Here is a 21,167-nt window from a genome sequence, read left to right as displayed (position 1 = left end):
TGTTATACATGCGGCAAAACATAAGAAAAAAAAAGAAAAAAAAAAAAGTTTTTGCATGATGTTCAAAACATATACACAAAGTTACGAATGCGCAAAATAACCAATTATCAACATCTTGTTTTCAATACAATATATGTCAAAATAATATCTATATACAACCTATGTGTGGAATACAAATAGAGATTGATTGCAATTTAAACACATAATCTTAATCTAATAGAATAAAATAAATGAAAGAAAGTTTGAAAATTCTTTTTTTTTCCGAAACGGTCACTCATAAATCGGCAATTTTTCAGTGCGTTTGTTTTATCGTAGTATTTCATAACCCGCATGAGTTTTTTAAGCAAGGTGACTTTATGCATTTTCTGTCACCAGATTTAATAAAATTTGAAATCTATGACTTATTTCAGATAACTTATCTCAAAATAAACGTGGGTTGCAAAAACTCTGCCCACCCACAGCGTACTGCTTTTTAGCGCTACCTTAGTTATTATTACATTTTAAACGTTAAAATTGATTTTGGTCAATAAAATCAAGTTGAGTGTTTCGGAAAACCAAAAGATATTTTAAATTAAAAAACATATATTGAACTTTGTTTCCGGTTTTTTTAACTTTATTTTATTATTGAGTTGTTTTAGGAAAAGCCATTTAATCCTCTATATAATACTTCATTAAAATTGTAGTTTTAAGATGGCGACTGTAAGCAAGCAACTTTTTTTTTATGTTTAACTCATAAATAAAAGTTGGTTTGTCTTTATAAACAATATTTGCTTAACATTTTATTGCCATGTCTACACAACACTCGTTCCTTCTGTTAATTATTAAAATTGCATATATTGAACAAAAATTCATAATTTATGCAAAATGAATAAGGAATATAATCTTATTGAGTTTAGAAGCAGGTGTTGTTTATGACCATATGAAAATTTCTTTATTTAAAAGGAAGGCGTGTAGAGAATATAATAAAATCAATCAAAAATGTTATGTTAGGTTGTTTTTTTGTTTAAATTGCGAATTATTTAGAATAACAGACTAATATAGCAGATGGTTAATTTGATCAGCAACGAAGCATAACATTAACGAATTTGACTTAATTACAAAAAGGAATTGTGACGTAACTTGTTTGTAAATGGAACGAAAAACTAAAGATAGCAATCAAATAATTATCGAATAATTTTTTTTTTTACAAGAGAACAATGAAAATAAAAAGAGGTATGTGTTGCTATTGGTTTCAAATTTAAAGTTTTATACTTCGTTTTTCTTATGGGATCACGTTATTTTAGTGATTTTATTCAAATGCAATACTTTTTTAAATATATTTGTGTCACATACATCATTTCTTTATCTAATTTCAAAAGATGAAATTGAATATATTTTATGAAAAACTTAAAGCCAATAAGTTTAAACTGTTATTTGTAGTATTCATAAAATTTAAAAAACATTTTTAAAGTTTGCAAGAGGCTTTCTGAGATATCCACAAAACTTCCATTGCGCTTAACAAATATTTTTAAAACCATGATATTGATAGCAGCCGCTCCTCATCCTTCATTTAATGGTATGCTTGGTCAAAATTACATTATTATTTTTAATGCTTAATTGAATTATTTTTTAACTATAAACTAACCAACAGTTTGAAAAAATTAAGTTAAAGATGTCCACAAGATTTAATATCCAAGAGATGCATAAAAAGTAATCTGACAACCCATTGGACACATTAAATTGACTATAACGTTATGACCCCACCTAAGTCTTACTGAGACAAAACCAGAATATGATTTTTCGGCCACAAAAGCAAACAAATAGTTGGGCAATCAAAAGAAAGTTTATTAACGGCGTAATCAAGAAAAAAAAGTTCACTTTGGTTATAACTTTATATACTTTTCTTTTTTAATCTTATCTTTAAACCAACAATACTTAAATTTTAATTTGAGAACCAGAAGTAAAAACAAGATTTCAATTTTTTTTCTATATTAATTTATAAAGTGTTTTTGATTCGTTATGCAAATAAACAATTGATCCAATAAATTTTTGAGATATTTTATTTGTAAATAATAACCAATTATATACAAATAAAATGCCACAAATATTGAATTTAAAAAAAAAAGCAATATTAAGGGTGGAATGCGAGAAGCGAACTTGAAATTTGAAGTCATACTTCAAAAATAAAATTCGACTTGAGTGAATGCGTAGAACTTACAATTAAACTCATGTTATACTTAAAAACCGACCGTTTTCAAGTTAAACTTAAAAATACTACTTGAAAAAGCAAAAAGTTCTTCAAAGTTAATTTTTGAAGTTTAACTTGAGAAAGTCAGACTTAAAAGTTCAACTCAAACTTCACTCAAGTTCGTTTCTTGCATTCTACCAAAAAAAGTAATATTAATTATCTAAGCCAGTGAAAGGCTGCAAAATTATTTTTATTCTCATGGGATGTTGAAAAAACTACTTCTTAATTGATTTACAAAATTTATTGAGAGATAAATGGTTAACAAACATTATTTCCAAAACCCATATTTTTATTTACCTATCTTTGCATTTTTACGTTTCTTAACCAAAATAAACTGACTGTTTTATATACACATAACGTTTTATAGTCACATAACGTGTTATAGTCGAGACATAAAGTTCAAAATCATGAGCGAGATTTTCCTTTATCGATAAAGACAAAAATTCCACGACCAAGTCAACATCACAAGACACTGGGAGGGTAATTTAAATGCTATTTGTAGGTATTTAAATTTTTTTATTTTATTTTTTATTTTTTATATATCTGCACTTGAATAAGACAAAATATTTTATTAAAATAATTTCAAAGCATGAAGATATGCTGTGTAAAAAATGTGTTGTAGGAACATATAAAAAAAGTGTTGAAACACACGTGAAGAGTAGTATTTAAACTTTAAATAAAAAATAAATAAAAAAACACCGATTATTGAGCGGGGAGCGCTCTGTTTACCTTGTTTTTTAGTAATTGAAATAAATGAAAAAAGGCAGCAGTGTGATTATAATTTTTAATTTGAGTTATTCTTTTTTATTATTATTACGATAAGTAAAATAAAACTTATAAAGTAGAAACAAGTAGTTAAGGAACAAACTCACTTATTACAGCTAATATGGTTTATTTATTTTTTTCATTCTTTTTTAAGATATCAAATCGTATAATGTGAAATATAGACAGCAATGCAGCGCCTAAAAACATAAGCACTAAACAAGTTTTGAAAACTTTTAAATTCATCAGTTTTTTAACAGTGTTAACATTTGTCAAAACAAATAATTTCAGGCCAACACATGACAAATAGCAAAAAATTTTATAAATATTTACAAATAGTAAAACATTTTATAAATTAAATATGCTATAATGAGAAACAAATCACTCTTATTAACGTTTCAGTCAGCATTTCTAAACGAAACAGGCTTAACTTGAAGCTAGTTCAACAAGTCTCAACCAGACTTTTTGAAACAAAAGTTTTGTGTTATAAACTCAAACAAAAGTTTAGTGTTATTACAACTTCAGCTCCAGAGTCGAGGAGTAAACAATACAGTTGAAGAGACTGCTCATTTTATCTTTTATTTTATTTGAAACTTTCTGTCTCGCTCAACCCTGAACGTTGAAACACAAACCTTGTTAAACAAGACATTGTTAAACAAGGCCTCTGAGCGGAGAAACAGATTGAGTGCGCTAATTTCAAAGGCTTCTAGACAAATTTTTTTAGACATAACCTTAGACCTCTTGTTTGCGAGCTGAGTGTTCTGCCGCTAGACTACTATCGCATATAACAACAATAATAAGTTGTTGTAGTTTATGTAGTTGTAGATGTTTATTTTTTCAATTACAAATAATCAAACTGCTTGCGCATTTTACTCAAATGTTGTCGTTATTAGTTATTGCGAAATGTGTTACCACTCTCTCTCTCTTTTTCACATCTCTCTCTCTCTTTTTCACATATTTGGATACTTGATGCATTACATTATACTAATTTTTGCATACTATTAGTTCCGTGAAATTGATGTGATGATATCCTGGGGACCTAAGATAAAAAATTAATAAGTCATACTGTGCATTCACAACTTTAAATTACTATAGCATTTTTGATCATATATTTCTGAAATACTTTTGAAATAATTTCTTAATAATTCTAAAACACTTCCTTAATACATTTGCAATACTTCCACATAAAATCCGCAGTTATTCTTTAATGCTTCCTCAATCGTTAAGCATTCTAAAAATACGTTCACTTAAACTTTTTAAACATAAAATTCTGCTGATTTAAACCGTAAGCCGTGGCTAACCTGTAATCTATGGCGTGTTCTTATTGGTATCGAAATTCTTTCCAAATAATTAAAACTATGAAAAGATACAATAATAAGAACTCAATTAAAAAACTCAATTACAAAATAAATTTGAAAAATGCAACAATTTAACCATTTATTATATAAAACGTAATATTTGTAAAATATATACATTTATTAATTCAAAACGCAAAACGATAAATAAAGGCCTTTGCCCATCGAGACAATATATTTCCGATGTCCCTTATTCTTTTATTAAATTAATCACTTATTGAAACCGTGCATTTAATCACTGAATTAAAAACTTTGAAAAGTTTTTTAAAAAGTTTTCTATCAACAAGAATGATATGTTTATATTTTATATCCTAAAAACTAAACATATAACAAAATGTTTAAAAAAATAATGAAATATTTTAAAACCTTCAGTTCAGTTCATAATATTTTTAATAATGGACTTCGTCCACTATTAAAAGTTAGTTTTTTTGTTTTATTCAGGAAAGTGTAAAATTGCAAATATCGTCAGAGAAGAGCAGGAAATGGTGGGTAAGGTTCCCAAGGGACAATTTTAATTTTTTTTTTTTTTAGTATATATTTGTGTGCGTGATAATAAAAATAAGATGTTTTTTTTTTGTTAAGAAAAAGAATTTTCAGAAAATAAAACTCGTTTTAGGATCAATAGTACTCATATATGAGTGTTTTTTATCAAACGTTAATTGTAGTGGCTATGGGTGATTAACTATTTCAAATAATGTTCCTCAAATATTATTTTTTGTTGAAAGTACGCATGCGCAAAAGTACAATGAGAACATGTGCATGTATGGGTTATAGTAAATGTATGTATGATCAGGACATGCATGTTTACGATTAAAACAAATTTACATACGAATAAAGTATGCATACAGTTAACTGCGTGGGGGAAAGGGTAACAAGAGTTTAATGTTAGAAAGAATTTGCTTTTTTTTTTTGGCATAGTTATATAGTTCACGAATTGAACATATATTTAAAAGTTTATCAAAAATTTGAAGCAATGAAAATATATATATATATATATATATATATATATATATATATATATATATATATATATATATATATATATATATATATATATATATATATATATATATATATATGAGAGAGAGAGAGAGAGAGAGAGAGAGAGAGAGAGATACATATATATGATATATATGTTTTGTTATTATCGTTTATATTAGTTTTTTTAACCACTTTTAGTTGAAAATTAGTTAAAAGTAAAGCAGTTGAAAAATTTAGTTATTATCAATTTATCATTGAATTTCAACGATCGGCGATTTATCAATTTGGTTTGATAAATAATGCAGTTAGCTTTCACGCTGCAACGAACGTTTGGTTATAATATTTTTATTAAAAAAGGAAAACTCCTCCCAACTATTCTCATAACACAGCAAGAAGCAATTTATAGCTCAGTGAAGGAACATTCACTGGCATAGTGATAAAAAGTCGCAAAATGAAAAATCTAATCTTCACTATGTAGTCATGTAAAAAGAAATAAAAACAAACAAGGAAATGATTGATGTCTTCTCGATAAAGTTAAACGTTGGTATATTTACTCACGATTTGCTTTTAATGGAAATTTTAAAAATGACTCGTTTTTTCGCAGTTATGCCTTAGTGTAAAACGCGTTTCTTTTTATCTACCGACAGCAAAAACGAAATTGCTTTTATTAATCAACAGGAAAAAATTTTAAAAACAAATCTATTTTTAGTTTAAAAAAGTCAACAACCCGATATTTTAATTTTACGCAATGTTTATAAATGCTATTTGCTTTTAAACAATAAATATACTTATATAATATGTTTTTAAAATTATTAAAAATAGTTATTCCCAAAAAAAGTACCAGAAGATAACTGGCACACTGAGGCTGATAAAAGTTCTTGAAATTGTGGATATCTGATTGCGCCCGTGCAACACGTATGCAATTTTGCAATTCTAGGTAAAACCAACCAAAAAATCTTAAAATTCAATATTTTTTGTTTTTTAAGTATATTATATTATATCGATAGATTAAAATAAAAACAAAAAAAATTTTCATACACCTACATTTTCACACACGCACGCGTATGTGTACGGTATCCTTTTTAATGATTCATTAGAGGTTATAATTTTTGTGGTAGATATAGAGTAGAGGTTATGTGTTTTTTCGAGTTCCGTTAACGTGGTCCTAGATATGTAATTGAATAGTTTGATTTTTCAAGTGATGCCATTGGGATAAAAAAATTACTAATCAACTGTCTTGTTAGATATTTGTGATTAATTATAAAGAAATGTAGCTGAAAAATTAAAATTTCAAGATAACTGTTAAGGTTTAAACATAAGTAATAAATGTTAATTAATGTCGCATTTATATACATATCTGTATTCAAAATTGGCTTGTTTTATTTTATTTAATATGATTTGATATTTATTTTTCTAGTGAACGTTAGTATATTGCTATAGCTAAATGGTTGTTCACACTATATCGCTATGAATAAAGCAATATAATGCGGTCGAATTAAAGGTCTAAGTCTTTTAAACACATACTCAAAAAGTGTTTCTTTTGTATGTAATTCCTAAAGTTTAAAAAATATTTTTTTCTAATAATAATTGTTCTAATTTAAACGATTGTCGAAAGTTACCACTTAAACTTTCATTGAATAAACGCTATTTATTTTGTTTATTTATTTATTATTATTATAGTTATTATTATTATTATTGTTATTATTATTATTATTATTATTAACGCAATTCATTTTTATGTTATTTATAAAAAGTATAAGTAGTTTTAAACTAAAATTCATAAAACTAAATACACCAAGTGTATTTAGTTTTATGAATTTTAGTTGTAGTGAATAAAATGCATTAGTTCTGTGTTTACAGTTTTAATTTTGCGGATTTAAATTTGAGCCGGAAAAAAAATATCAACAACAAAAAAATTAAAATTAAGAGAACAAGTAAATATCATAAGAAAAAATCTAAATATCATACGTAAATAAAAATATCATAAGTAAATGTGATAATAAACATCCAAAACCTGATTCCCTGAATGTTTTGGATAATGTTTAACAATTGAAATATGGAGTTTAAAAAAATTTTTTGTGACTACTTTAAAAATAGGAGAGTGTTTAGATCTGTTTACCTTAACTATCAACTTCAATCCTACGTTACAAATTGTTCTTGATTTGAAAAAAGGATTGCAGTCATTTTAAATAAAAGTTAAAATTTCATAAATTTGTAATTCATAGAAAATGTCAAAGCCTTCAACTATTGCCTGATTAGCGCAATTTTCAAATTCCAAATTGTTTATGATACAGAAAACTATTTTTTTAGGGGTAGGGTAGTTATACCCTTGACAAAAACTATAAGTACTTGTAGGGTAGTTATACTTTTTGTCATACATAAAGCGCCTAATAATCCTTAAAAAAATAGGAAAAAATTGGGACCGGTCTGTTGTTTGACTCAAACAGAATCATTCTAATTGTTTAAAATAGAACATATTTTAGCTAATTTGAACTGATCATCTAAGGGTATTCATCGTAAGCTTTAAAAAAATACAAGTATTTATCATTAATTCTTAATCAAAATTTGCTTATTGAAAAATTGAATTTTAAACTAATTTTGAACAATTTTTAAATAGTATGGGATGCTGTTCCCTTTATCTTCTGCTGTTCTAACAGTATAAATATGTTTTATATAAGATAATAAATGTCCAATGATAGCTCTTCAACCTATATAAATCAAATGTTTGAAATTTTCTTGATAAATTATTTTGTCAAAAATCCTCTAAAGTAAGAATTTAAACTTTAATTTAAATTATAATATTCTATGCATTCCTATACCGCTCATTTAATCCTGGCCAAATTCAGCACAGACAATATATATATCTTATAAGTCATTATAGAATTCACTTTTTGTTGTTTCTAGTAACGCTGACGGGTTAAATTAGGGTTAATGATTCAAAGAATGAGCTAATGTTTTGATCCTGGCAAATAATCCTGGCCGTTCAAGATTAGGATTAGTTTTTTCAAAGGACTAGGTTTTTTCAAAGAATGTAAGGTTTAATTTTGATTAAAATTCTATCATTTTAACATCAAATGAAGTCTACTTTACTCGTAATGTTTTTAAGATTATAAGCCACGTTGGAAACAAATTTTCCATGACAACACCTTTAATTTGCAAATGCCATTTGTAATAAATTATTCTGTAAAAAAAAATAAAATCATCTTTAAACAGAAACAGGTTTAGCTTTACATATAAGCACCTTATTATTTATTAAAAACAAGTTAGATGTAATTAATAAAAAATCTCGCAATATGAAGGTGGTTTGTTTTGCCGAGACTTCATCAATTTATTTCAATTAATTGCGAGCTAGTAACGCAAAAAGTAATTTGACAATATTCTTTGCAATAAACTTTAACGCATAATCAATTGTCTAGTGTACATGTATTAAGAATTATTAATTGATCAGATTAGTATGAAATTATTTTATACCAAAATTACGTATCGAAGATACAAGGATTTTCTATTGGACATTAGTTTAATGAAGCGAATTATTCTTTTTGAATTCACATAATTTTGAACCTAATGTTGACGACAATAATTTGTTTAAAAAAATATTTTTAGATATTTCAAGATATATTTCAAGATTTAAATTAGAATTAATTTTTTTTTTTATTCGTTATGGTAAGCTTGTTTTTTGAAGCTTTTTTTTAAGTTTAAATAAAAATTTTAATAAAAAAAATTGTTTTGTAACTTTATGTCAACTTGTAAACAATTTTAAAATGAAAATAAAGTACCAATAATAGCGATGATTAACTTAGGTATAAACATAGGATTCTACTGTTAGCGTAAGAATTTTTTTTTTTGCTTGCTTTTGCGGTAACGAACAAATACATTTATGTATTTTTGAACGCTGAACATTTAATCAAAAAAGTTGTCAATAATTTTATTATACGCAGTCCGAAAATGTAAAATTTGTTTCAATTAATAGAAAATCGAATCTTATCTAAGAAATGCATAGAAATAATAATGAAAAATAATTTCGTAAAAAATTAGTTTAAACAAAGTAGCATTTGATGTTCTTCAGTTATTTAAAAAAACCTTTTTTTTTTTTTTTACCGTTAAAACATTCTTAAGATAGCATTCTTAGGCTATAAAGATTGGCGTTTTTATAATAAAACTTTAAAGCACAAGCTTATAATAGCATGCGATAGCTATAGAAATGTTTTACAGAAATAATTTTTATAAAATGAAATACAAATTAATATTATTATGTATTTCATTTTATATAAATATTTTTTTAAGAATTTAAGAATTTAGACAATTCAAAAATGTCATGTTATTTTAATACATTCGGAAATACTTCAAAGGTATTATAAAGGTAACTTTTTGATTTGCGTGCAAATTGTCCAGTTTTGTGCGCAAAAATAATCAAAATATACCGAGAATGTTTGAATAATTTTTTAATCATCTATAATTTTTCGGCTCTTGGTATTAAATAATCTGGTATCTTAATTTTACTTAAGTGAACTTAAAGTTTAATGAAAACTAACAAAAACATTTAGTTTTTTTGTTTTAAATGATGTAACTACAAATAATTTGTGTTTCATTAAATGATGTAACTACAAATAATTTGTGTTTCATTAAATGATGTAATTACAAATAATTTGTGTTTCATTAAATTATAAAGCTTTTCAATATACGTAATCCAATTATATAATTTAATCTGGAAATGTCCTTTTTCACTTGTTTTTTCCAAAAAATAACGCAAATTGAGGTAACACAAGAGGAACAGGAAACTTTAATACACCATCATATATAAAAAACATTTATGCGTATCCAAATACGCTGTTTATTTAACATCCGGGATTTTTTTAAAAATTCTTTTACTTTTACTTTAAAGCTAAACTAAGAATTAATTGAGAGCATGATGTTATTTATAAATATAAAATACATGAAGTAAAAAAATATCACAAGTAATGTAAAGTTTTGAAGACAACAAAAGGGATATTTTACAATCTTATTTATTGCACATACAAAATGCGTTATACAAAACTAAATGTTCAGTAGCTTTTGAAAAAAAGTTTTTTTATTGTAAATATGAATTAATTTTTAAACTGTAGTGGAGAGTGGAGAGGAGTCGGATGCGGAAGAAGGGGACATCCTAAAAATTCCAATAAGAAAAGGTCCATAATCAATGTTATCTAATGTAAACAATGAAATTTTCCCCCTCTATTTAGCAAGTATCGTTTTTTCTCCCTGCGTGTGGTAAAAACAACATTTTTAAAAAGAACCTCAAATGAAGATATTTTGAGAGGTGAAGTGGGACAATGAAAATTAATTGACCTCCAATTTCTTCTATATCACTTTCGTGTAACTATGTTGTAGAAACCTCTGAAATATTTTAATGAAGATTACGTGGTTAACGATTTTTATATTTTTTAATTAATATTTTTTAATTAATATTTAAAACCAAAAATATATATATACTTTATTATTATAACCTGCTGTCAATCTTAAGGAATGGAATCAGTGCCCGAAATGATAATTTATTGGTTAAAACTTGATTGTTTATTTTTGAAAAAAATATTGAAGTTATTTTAGAAAAATATTTTAATGCCCCACTTCTCTCCAATCTCCCCTACTTGCATAGAAAAATAAAAAAAAAAGAAACTTTGTCATATTTTTAATAATTTTTATGAGCTAGATTTACGGCAAGTACATATTACAGTTAATATTTATTACCGTTAGTATTAACAACTGTATATTATGTTTACCAACTAATATTAACGGCTAATACCAAGGGTAATACTTACGGCTGATACCAAGGTTAGTAATTCCGGCTAATACTACGGCTCGGATCTAACTAGATTAGTACAATTCTCTAAACTTTATTATGTTGACTTATTATATCACTTTTAGAAGAAATACTCAACATACTCCGTTTTTATTTAAAATGTACCTGTGAATATAGATAAAAACCTTTTAATTAATTTATTACATTTAAAATTAATTGAAAAGCCATACTTTTTTAAATTCTTTTTCCTAGGAATTTCTTTAAAAAAGCACCTTAATACATGTTAAAAAAAAAAAAAAAAAAAACCAAGCAAATAGGCTAGTACTAAAAAGTTTCTTATTTTAAGTATTTTCCCAATCTAGTTGCAAGTAAAATACTTGCTTATACTATTCATTGTAGGTGGTGCTTTTTAACTTTGTGTTATGTTGTGATATTTAGGTGAGCAATTAGGAAATATTTGCTCCAACTCCTAATAAAATAAGTTTCTTATCAAAAATTAGTTCAGCACTTTTAGATTTCTAAACTTCTCCTTATAAACAAGTTTCTTATTAAAAACATGTTGTATATAATATACAACATGTTTTTAATAAGAAATAGTATATGCAATGCGAATATATAGTATATTATATAGTATATGTAGCGCGCATGTATTAGCATGAAACGCTGTTCTGAAGAGTTACGTCAAAAGTTCGAATAGCCTAACTTATTTGTTTAAAAAACTTATTTTTTTTATTTTATTTGATGTTCCCATTTTCTTTTGAAATTCTTTAGAAATTTTTTTTTAACAATAAAACTGTTTTTCAAAATTTGATTCGCTAATTTGCAAAGCAATAAATTGGAAAAGTTTTGAAAAGAATTTCTTTATAAAATAACATTTAAAAAATGAAGACGATCGGAGATTTAGCAAATGTTTTTAGTGCATTTGATGAAAAACAACACGGAATGTTAACAGTATGTTTTTTAAAAACATTTTATAATGACAATAAAAATATTTTTTTTTATATTAGTTTGATTATATATAAATTTAAAAAAGGTAAAACAGCTAAACTATAGAGTTATAATTGCTTAAACAAAATTAAAACAAAAATATATTTGTTTGATAAAATCTTCATTGTTTTGAACTTTCATACTGCACATATAAAAACATCTTAGAATAAAGAAGGAAATTAAAGAAAACGATTTTTGTTATTTTTTACGTAACTTTTTTTCTTTGCATTTTTTATATGATAAATATTAAAAAAAATACTTTTTACAGCAATTTTTATAAAAACTATTAGAGTTTCAATGAAAATTTTATTAGAACTAGTATAAAATATATATCTTTAAAGTGTGCAAAAGTTCAAAGATATTTTTTGTCCTGGGCTCTAATTCTCGTATTTTTTGCAAACCAGCACATTTCAGATCAGCAAAAATATCAGAAAGTTTAGTATTCAAACTAATTTGACTTTTTTTTCCTTGAATTTCTGTTTCGTCATTGTAATAGTCTGCATACAAAGATTCTACAAATAAAGTGAGAAGGAGGGGGGGGGGGATCCTTACAAAGTACCAACAGGTTCCTGAAAAAAAAAAAAAAAAAAATTTACCCGAATAGCTGACTATATTCCTCAAAAAACTGACTATAATCTGACTATAAATACCCGACGTCAAATATACCCGACTAGCTGACTACATTCCTCAAAAAACTGACTATAATCTGACTATAATTTGAAAATCACCTTCTCTAGGAGGAGGAGGGAGGGAGGGTTGAGGGGGTAAGGTCCCACACCCTCCCTTCGTAAAATCGCCTCTATCTGCATAGCAAAGAATTTAAATCTAAGTAATGAACTTAAGTGATAAGTGTCTTAGAAGCAAACTTAAAACATTTAAAAAAAGGTGTATATATGGTTTTTACTATTTATCTCTACTAACCTGTCAAATTAACAAGACTAACTTTTTTCCTAATTTTTATTCTTTTTATAGGACTGTGTTAAGCTGCTATGTATGTAGTTGATTATGCTGGTTTTATCATTATAAAATTAGACTATATATTAATTTTCCAAGTATTGAGTTTTTTAATTTTATCAGAAAGTTATAATATAACCTAATTTTGCAATTATAATCTTTAACAGACTAAAGGGATTTGTGACACATTGTGCAAGCTTCAGTGGGACCCAATATGCTTAATGTTGTTAAGCTTTTTTATGGAAAGATTTTGAGGCACTATATAACCCAAGCCCCAATTATGCTAGCAATTGATTAGAAGTTTATATTTACAGGAATTGTAAATTATATTAACCTTGTAAATATATAAAAATGATGTAAAGTTTGATAATGCACTTTTATATTAAAATTAGTTACGTCTGACTTGTTGGATATACGCAAGTAAATATGCGTATTTCAACACAACAAATATTACGTAAAGATATACAGTTAATTCTCTTTAACTCGAACCTTCCGAGAGACAAAGGAAAACGGTTCGACTAAACAAATGTTCGACTTAAGCGAAGCACTGGAAAATCGCTACGACTGTAGCGACTTTCCAGTGCTTCGGAAATTAACTGGAAATTAACTGTACATATCCCAATAATTTAATACTAGGGTTTTATAACAAAATATACATATACTAGTTGAAGTATAAATTTTTAAGATCATGTTTTTTACCGTCTATATAATCTATAGAAATATGGATAATTGTTGACTTATTTGATAACATTTCAAAACTGGTCGCATGGTATTTTTGTGCATACAGGAATTAAGTTCGAATTTTTTTTGGAATAGGTAGTTAAAGTCTGTAAAGAATCATACCCCTAAAATAATATAATTAATGTTCTTTTAAATTTGTTTTTCTTTTATTCATGGCATCTTATATTCCAATTAACGTGATTTTTTAAGCCGCCAAGGCGATTGTCCTCTTTGTAACAGCTGATAAAACTCCGTACTTTTGATGTGACCGGTTATTTAGACTTAATAATCTGCATATGGTTTTAGTTCTAACTAATAATGAAAAACATGATCTCCTTCTGTTGCTTATTTTTTAAACAAAAAACAAACAAGAAATTTGTTGAAAAATCGGTACGTTTGTTGTTTTGCGTCATATATGTAAAACCATAACTTTTATTTATTTAATTGTTTCTCATCTTTGATAACTTTTGAAAAGTTGCAGGCAATGTTGTACGTATGAAAGCAGTGATTGAATTTGTTGCGACTGTGATGCAACTATGTTGAACGCATACACTGGAATTGTTGACTTAGATACAACATTTTCATATAAATATCTGAATTCAATTTTTGTTTAAGATGTATTTGATTTTATGCTATATAAATTAAAATTAAAAACAAATCCCACGAAGGGCCAACGTCGGGACAATGTTATCCCAACAATTCTGATATTGTTTTGATTTTGGCCCAACGTAGTGTGCTGCTAGAGATACCCATGCTAATTTTTAAAATTCCAAATCAGAACTCAAATTTTAAATTAAAGCTTCAAGTTGAAAATTTAAACAACTTAGTATTTTTATTCGAATTTATTTTAAAATTTTGTGCTTGTTTAAAAAGAGACTAAAGACAAAGACCTCCTCAGTTAACGTCGCAGTGTTCTATGACAACATTAAGTTATCAATAGTACCATTTAAAACCACATTTGAACAAAAAATTTTGATTTTTTGTGCTATTTTTTTCTCCCTATAATACAGAATTAAGAAGAATGCTTTATGAGTTTCCCTGATAAGTTTGTACCCTTTTTAATCCAAATTCTTAAATTTTTTTAAGTTTTATTTATTTGTAGTAATTTAGTCTAAAAAAGCTGTTTTTAAAATGAAATATTAAAAACAGCTTTCTTTTACTTATAATTACATATACCTCTCCCCCCCTTACCTCCCTCTTTCCCTTATATTATGTGTATCTACTACATGGAGTAGTTTAGCTTCATAATATATAATTAAAAAAAGCTATTTGAAATTAAGTATTTTAAATAAATCTTAACTTAAATAAAACTCAACCCACTTAATTTATTATTCTTGTTGGGTTGCAACATTTTCATCAAGTCAAAAAATTACTTTTGAAATATAGTTTGTGTGCTCGTGGGCGATGAAGCAATGAACCAATCATATACTTTTATACACAATTTCATATTTTTTTTCTTTTTTGTTTGTACAAAGACCCTGATCAAGTGATTGATTAAGTTACTTTTAATCAATATAGTGAATTCAAATTTCTTCGAAACGCTTTGTATTTTTAGTTAGAGTTAAATTTTAAATCTTCAAGACAAGAAGGAAATATAAACTTATGATCAGTTTCATTTTCTTTTAAAAAGTTTAAAATCTTAGGTTTTTTTTTAAACGGTTACTTTCATAATGAACACAATGGTCTTTAATGAAGTTTCCCACTGCCTGGTATCAGACGACAGAGGTTTTAATTTCGTTGATTCAAAACAGTATACTAACAACTGCGCCACGGCTGCTTAAATTTCAGTTATCCGAAAAATAAAATGAAATACTAAAAACGTGAAAACCATGCAGTTGGAAATGCCAAGTTAGAAACGTAAAATAGGCGAAAAGTAGAATGACTTAATCAAAGAGAGTTGAGCAAATAGCATTGACGTGATAAAAGAAGAATAAATGAAAAAATAAAAAGATTTTAAACAACGACCATATTATGCTACACTTGGATACAATGAAAGCGATACGCTACGAAGCTACGAAGTGAGTGATAGGGCGTGAAATTACTTAAAGAAAGTTTAAAAAGAATGTCCGGAAATAAATTTTTTAAAAAAGGCGTTAGTCGTATAGCCTTAAGTAAATATGCTACAAACAAAGGATGGTAAACATAGGATGACAAATAGTCTTGCTATATATTTTTTTGTTATTCGTTCATAAAACAAGTTTTATTTTTGATTCACAATAGGGAAGATCTAATCAATTTGGAGTCAGATTAAAGAACGCCTTTTTTTTTCTTAACCTATTTTTATTCTACAGTTTTATTTTTTCAGATGATGAACGTTATTGTTTTGTTAATAATTTCTTTTCTTTTTCGAATGTTTATCATCGTATAAAAATGTTAGTTTCAGTTGGTCGTTTTTTATTTGCAAATCCATCTGCGTCTTTCAGATATCAACAAACAAAAATTTTAATTGTTTGTTTCTACTAATTTAGATTTTGCAGATGAAAAATGTTTCTTTTTCTCCCTTAAAATTTTTTTTTTTTTAATGTTTAAGGTGTCATATACTGTTTTATTGCTAATTGTTTTTTTGTACTATTGTTTGTACTATAAATATAACAAATATATATATAAATATAACATTGTTATTTGTACTATAAATATAACAAATATATATATAAATATAACATTGTTATTTGTTCTATAAATATAACAAAATAAGTTTTGAAAAGCTTTTTTACGGTGCAAGGATATGATTTAATATTAGACTTCTAATGTACATTATTATCAAAGTTTATTTAAGAATTATTACATTATAATCTAAACTTTTTAAGAATCAATCTGCATTTTAAAAGATTACTTCTGCAATAAAACTGATTTATTTTTTGGGAGATTTTTTCGAGCCTTTTTCTAAAATAATTTTTTACAAAAAATATTTGTCTTTACGTTTGCAATGCTGCATTAATGCTTCATTTTTTTGTCATTAATCATTAACACATATTTTTTTGTCACAGGTGGATTTTTTTGTCAATATTTTGTTTTTTAATATTTGGTAATTTACAGATTGTTTTTGTCTCATAAGTATTTTTGTTGTTAGTTTGCGTCATTAATCGTTTTTTTTATGTGACATTGTATGTATGAACCGTTGCATCATCGGTAATAACAATAAACACGGTAAAAATAAAAACTCCATTAGGCTGAGTTTCCCCTATTAGCAGCGTATACAAAATATTTTTCTTACAGAATTGATATAGTAGACTTTGTTTCAAGAGAGGAAGGGGAGGAGGGGAGGTAGTAATTTTTTTTGTTTTGTTTTTTTGTTGATAACTACTCTACAAAAACAGAAAACAGATCTATTGTCTTTTAAAAATAGTACGATGTAATAAATAAGTTATTTTATTAACAATGCATTTCAAACTACAAACAAATTGTGTCATCAATAGTGATGGTCTTTGTGAAGGTCACACTGACTTCAGTTAATTATAATCAACGTCGACTCACTGTTGTTTAGCTTAAAATTAGAGTAAAAAAACAAAAGCCATTATTTTCTTTAATAAAGATCAGACTGAAAAGGTAATTGTCCCGACGATTTATAAAAAAGAGAGGATATGAATAGCAAACCTAATTAACTCCAAACACTTCAAACTATTGATAAATGCAATCTTCCTAATAAATCAAAACAAATATTTTTTTGAGAGTTGGCGCCCGTATGGTTGAAACATAGATAACCAATTTTTACTATGAAAATAGATTTAAAAGATAGATATAGTTAATATTTACTAAGGTTGCATAAATTGTTCTATTAATATTTAAAAAATTGTTGTTGTTTTTTAACTTATAAGACCATTATATTTGGAGGCTAAATTAAACAACAAATTTTTTAAGTGTTGATTAACAAAAAGTAAAAAAAAAAAAGAAATATTTGTCAACTCGTTTTGTATTTGTGTGCAATTGATTCATACGTTCATCAACGTATGAATCAATTGTATTTAATTGCATTACTATTAAATTTATCTAAAAATTAAAACTCATATTACAAAGTTTAAAGTTTTAATGAATGAATAAACGAATGAGTTATGCGAATTTTTTTAGAAATATGGAGTAACATTTTTATAAACTTTTAACATTAACCAAATAATGTAAAGTCAACTAATGATTTAAAAAAAAAAACTTCTGTTAAACAAAGCAAACTTCAAAAACGATTTTAATTCATCAACATTTTAGCGAACAACGTTATATACCCCATCCCTTTAGTATTTACCCCCATCTCCTTGATATCTACCCTATCCTGTTTTGTAATTTTTAGTTTTTTATAAGTTTTCTATTTTACTTACACTAACATATTTACAATAATTGCATAAGCATTTTTGTTAAACGTTGTGACATTTTTGTTGACGTTTTTTTTAAATGTTTTTATTTTGTTAGTAATTCTACTTTAGTATTGAACCTCTTTAGTTTGATCATAAAAGTGTCTTTAGTTACACCATTCATGTTTTTGAATATGTTTTCTTTAAACCAAGTTCCTTTTTGAAACATACTTTAATCTACTTGATGTCATTATTAACAATTTCCGTTATCGACATGATTGACATCATTAACCTTTCATGTTTTAATATGCTCAAAACTTTCATTAAAAGAAAAGTTCCAGCAATATATGTTTTAAATATATATTTTTTTAAATCAATTTTTTAATCTTTTGTAATTGTTCTAAGAATCACCAATAGGATTAAAACAACAGAAAAATCACCAATATTATTGTATCAAATCATAGATTCATTGGGTAGTTTTGACCCTAAACATTCAATATGACGCAAGTTTTGCTTAATAAATCAATATCAAACACAGGAGGGTTATGTTATTAACTTAAATAATAGCAACTGATATTATATCAATTGATTTCAACAATAACATTATAAAATTTCGAATCGGCAAAGAAGCTTTTTGTATAGTTAATTTTATATTATAATTTTGTACAGTACCTTTATTAAATTTTGACAAATTTTTTTTCAATTTTCAAAAAAAAAAAAAAATTTAATTGACTATTATCTAATTGAAAAAAAAAGTGATAATTTAATTGATTATTATTTAATATTTATACAGAATACGTGCATGTATATGTATAAATAAACTACACATATATGTATACGTATACCATAACTTATATATGCATATACATATGTTATATATACATTTACATACACGTATATATAACATATGGTTTGTATTATCCCATATATTTCAAAAATTTGAACAATAGAGAAATTATTAAAGTGTCTTACAAGTTTATACAAAACATGAACAAAAAATTATTTTTTCATGACTTGAAAATATTTTCTAACGATTTTTTTCAAATATAAAATTTTAATTAACCCACGCGATGGAGTACTATTGCTTAAACACTTGCGAAGGAGTGCAATCGCTTAAAGCGATTTGATCTGTTAATATATTAGTAAAGTAATGTTAATAAACATGACACAATGTTTATCATTTTTTTGAGCAGGATAAAAAGAAAAATGGTTTTATAAATATTCATGATTTCATTATTTTTATTGGAAGAAGAATTCAAATATTTATTATAATATAGACAATAAATGTTGTGTTTTAAGAGACTAAATTGAAAATATGTCTTCAAGCTATTCAGTAAGTAATGTTTGCAAACATAAATTTAAACAATTCGATAAACGTGTTTCGGAAATTTCTGAAATAATTTGTCGATTTTTTTCGAACATTTAACTGTTCGGAGTCGTATGACATTTAAAATATCAAACTATTTTATTAATATTAATTTTTTGCTTTTTTATTAATTGTTTTAATTGAGGCCGCACGGTATTTGTTAATCGATTTATTTATGAGTTATGGACTTATGTGTCGCATGTTTAATTTTGTTTTATTTTGTTTCCGTTTAATAGTATAAATAAGTACATTTGTAAAAGTTTAAATTTCAAAAGACGGCCCGAGGCTGTCTACTACCAGGACCTCCAATTTCTCGCTAAATAATGTTATTTTTTCAGTGTACGTGTTTTGTTTTTGCCTTTTACGTTTTTACTTATTTCAATAAAAAGAAACACAGTAAAAAACACTAATTTGACTATTTTGTTGTTTTTTTGTTTCGACTTATCATAAAACTTCAGCTTTGATTTATTTAAGATTTATTAAAAAAACGTAATTTCCTATAATAAAAAAAAAAAAAAGAACAAAAAACGAAAAAAAACAAACAATAAAAATTCTTTATTGTGAAATTTAATGCTTCGACGTAAAAAGAAACGTTTTTAAGAAGAGTTCAACACGTGACGCAAGAAACGGCGATAGTTTGTCTTGCTCTATAATCAACTGTTTTCATAAAAAAGTAAAACTGTTTTTACGTTGTTTTTTTTTCTTTAAGTTTTGTTTTGCATACAATTAGCTATTAAAAATATTTTATTGATCTTAAATAGATAATCAACCATCTGTAACTTACAATTTATGAGTCTCAGATGATTGAAACTCGTTTAAATTTTTTATTTAATTATATGTGTCGTTTAACATTGTAATACATTATAATAGTTGCAATATATATAATAATTGTACAACACTGTTGTTTGTCCATATGTGTTTTGCATCTGTTTGTGTGTATAATCTGTGAACACATAGAATGCTAATTTTTTAACAAAAAAATACACTTTAATGCAAAATGTCATTTTCTAAATAATTTTAAGGATTAGTCAAACAATCGTGTACAATATTTTTGTAACTAATTACTGTTTACCAACTAAACACTGCTTTTATAAAACAAGCACTAGGTAAAAAATAAACAGCGAGGAGCAGTCGACCACTACACGGAGAGTAATGTCTAAATATTTGACATCGGTGTCTAAACAGGTCCTGCATTTATTAGTATTTAAAAACTTAAAAACTAATAAATGCAGGACTTTAGGAGTCCTGAAACCTATCACTTTTATAATAGAGAAATTGTAGAATAAATGGTAGCCTGGGTTCAGGAACCCCTAAAAACTTGTTTTTTCTCTCTATAAAATATAAAAAATTCTAAACATTTTTAGAGCTCCGTGACAAAAAAATCCAATAATTGTAAAAATTACAATAATTGCATAAGCAAAATTTATGAGCTTTATAGTAGAGTGTGAGTATAGCATTCAAATTTATTGATTACGGCTTTTTGTTTTTTGGTTGTTGATCACGGCTTTTGCTTTCTAATTGAAAAAATGTAAGCAACAATAAATGTAAGCCCTATAAACGTAAGCAACAACTTAGAATACGAAGCAGAAGCTTTCCTTATATTCTTTCCTTATGTTCTTTCCTTATATTCTTTCCTTATATTTTTTCCTTATATTCTTTCCTTATATTCTTTCCTTAAATTCTTTCCTCATATTCTTTCCTTATATTCTTTTCTTATATTCTTTCCTTATAGCATTTCCTTATAGCCTTTTCTTCCAAT

At 25.9% G+C, this 21,167-nt stretch overlaps 1 protein-coding gene across 8 annotated transcripts in view; it reads left to right on the top strand.

The window, feature by feature from the left end:
* The first annotated feature begins 875 nt into the window (after positions 1–875).
* Positions 876–21,167, top strand: part of LOC100212129 (neo-calmodulin) — a 26,451-nt gene continuing 6,159 nt past the window's right edge. The window contains exons 1-2 of one of the 8 annotated variants that reach the window (XM_065812818.1): positions 876–1,212; positions 4,786–4,829. In XM_065812818.1, the coding sequence (XP_065668890.1) occupies positions 1,197–1,212; positions 4,786–4,829 (60 nt within the window). In that variant the 5' untranslated portion in view covers positions 876–1,196. Of the gene's footprint in view, positions 1,213–1,500; positions 1,556–2,701; positions 2,730–4,785; positions 4,834–6,120; positions 6,263–8,868; positions 8,989–11,927; positions 12,053–19,162; positions 19,376–21,167 lie in introns of those variants that run through there. The other 7 variants (XM_065812816.1, XM_065812820.1, XM_065812819.1 and 4 more) reach the window with 7 other exon arrangements.

This window comes from Hydra vulgaris, chromosome 12 (assembly GCF_038396675.1).
Source record: "Hydra vulgaris chromosome 12, alternate assembly HydraT2T_AEP".
NCBI classification, from domain to species: domain Eukaryota; kingdom Metazoa; phylum Cnidaria; class Hydrozoa; order Anthoathecata; family Hydridae; genus Hydra; species Hydra vulgaris.
This window is presented reverse-complemented; position numbering and strand designations above follow the sequence as displayed.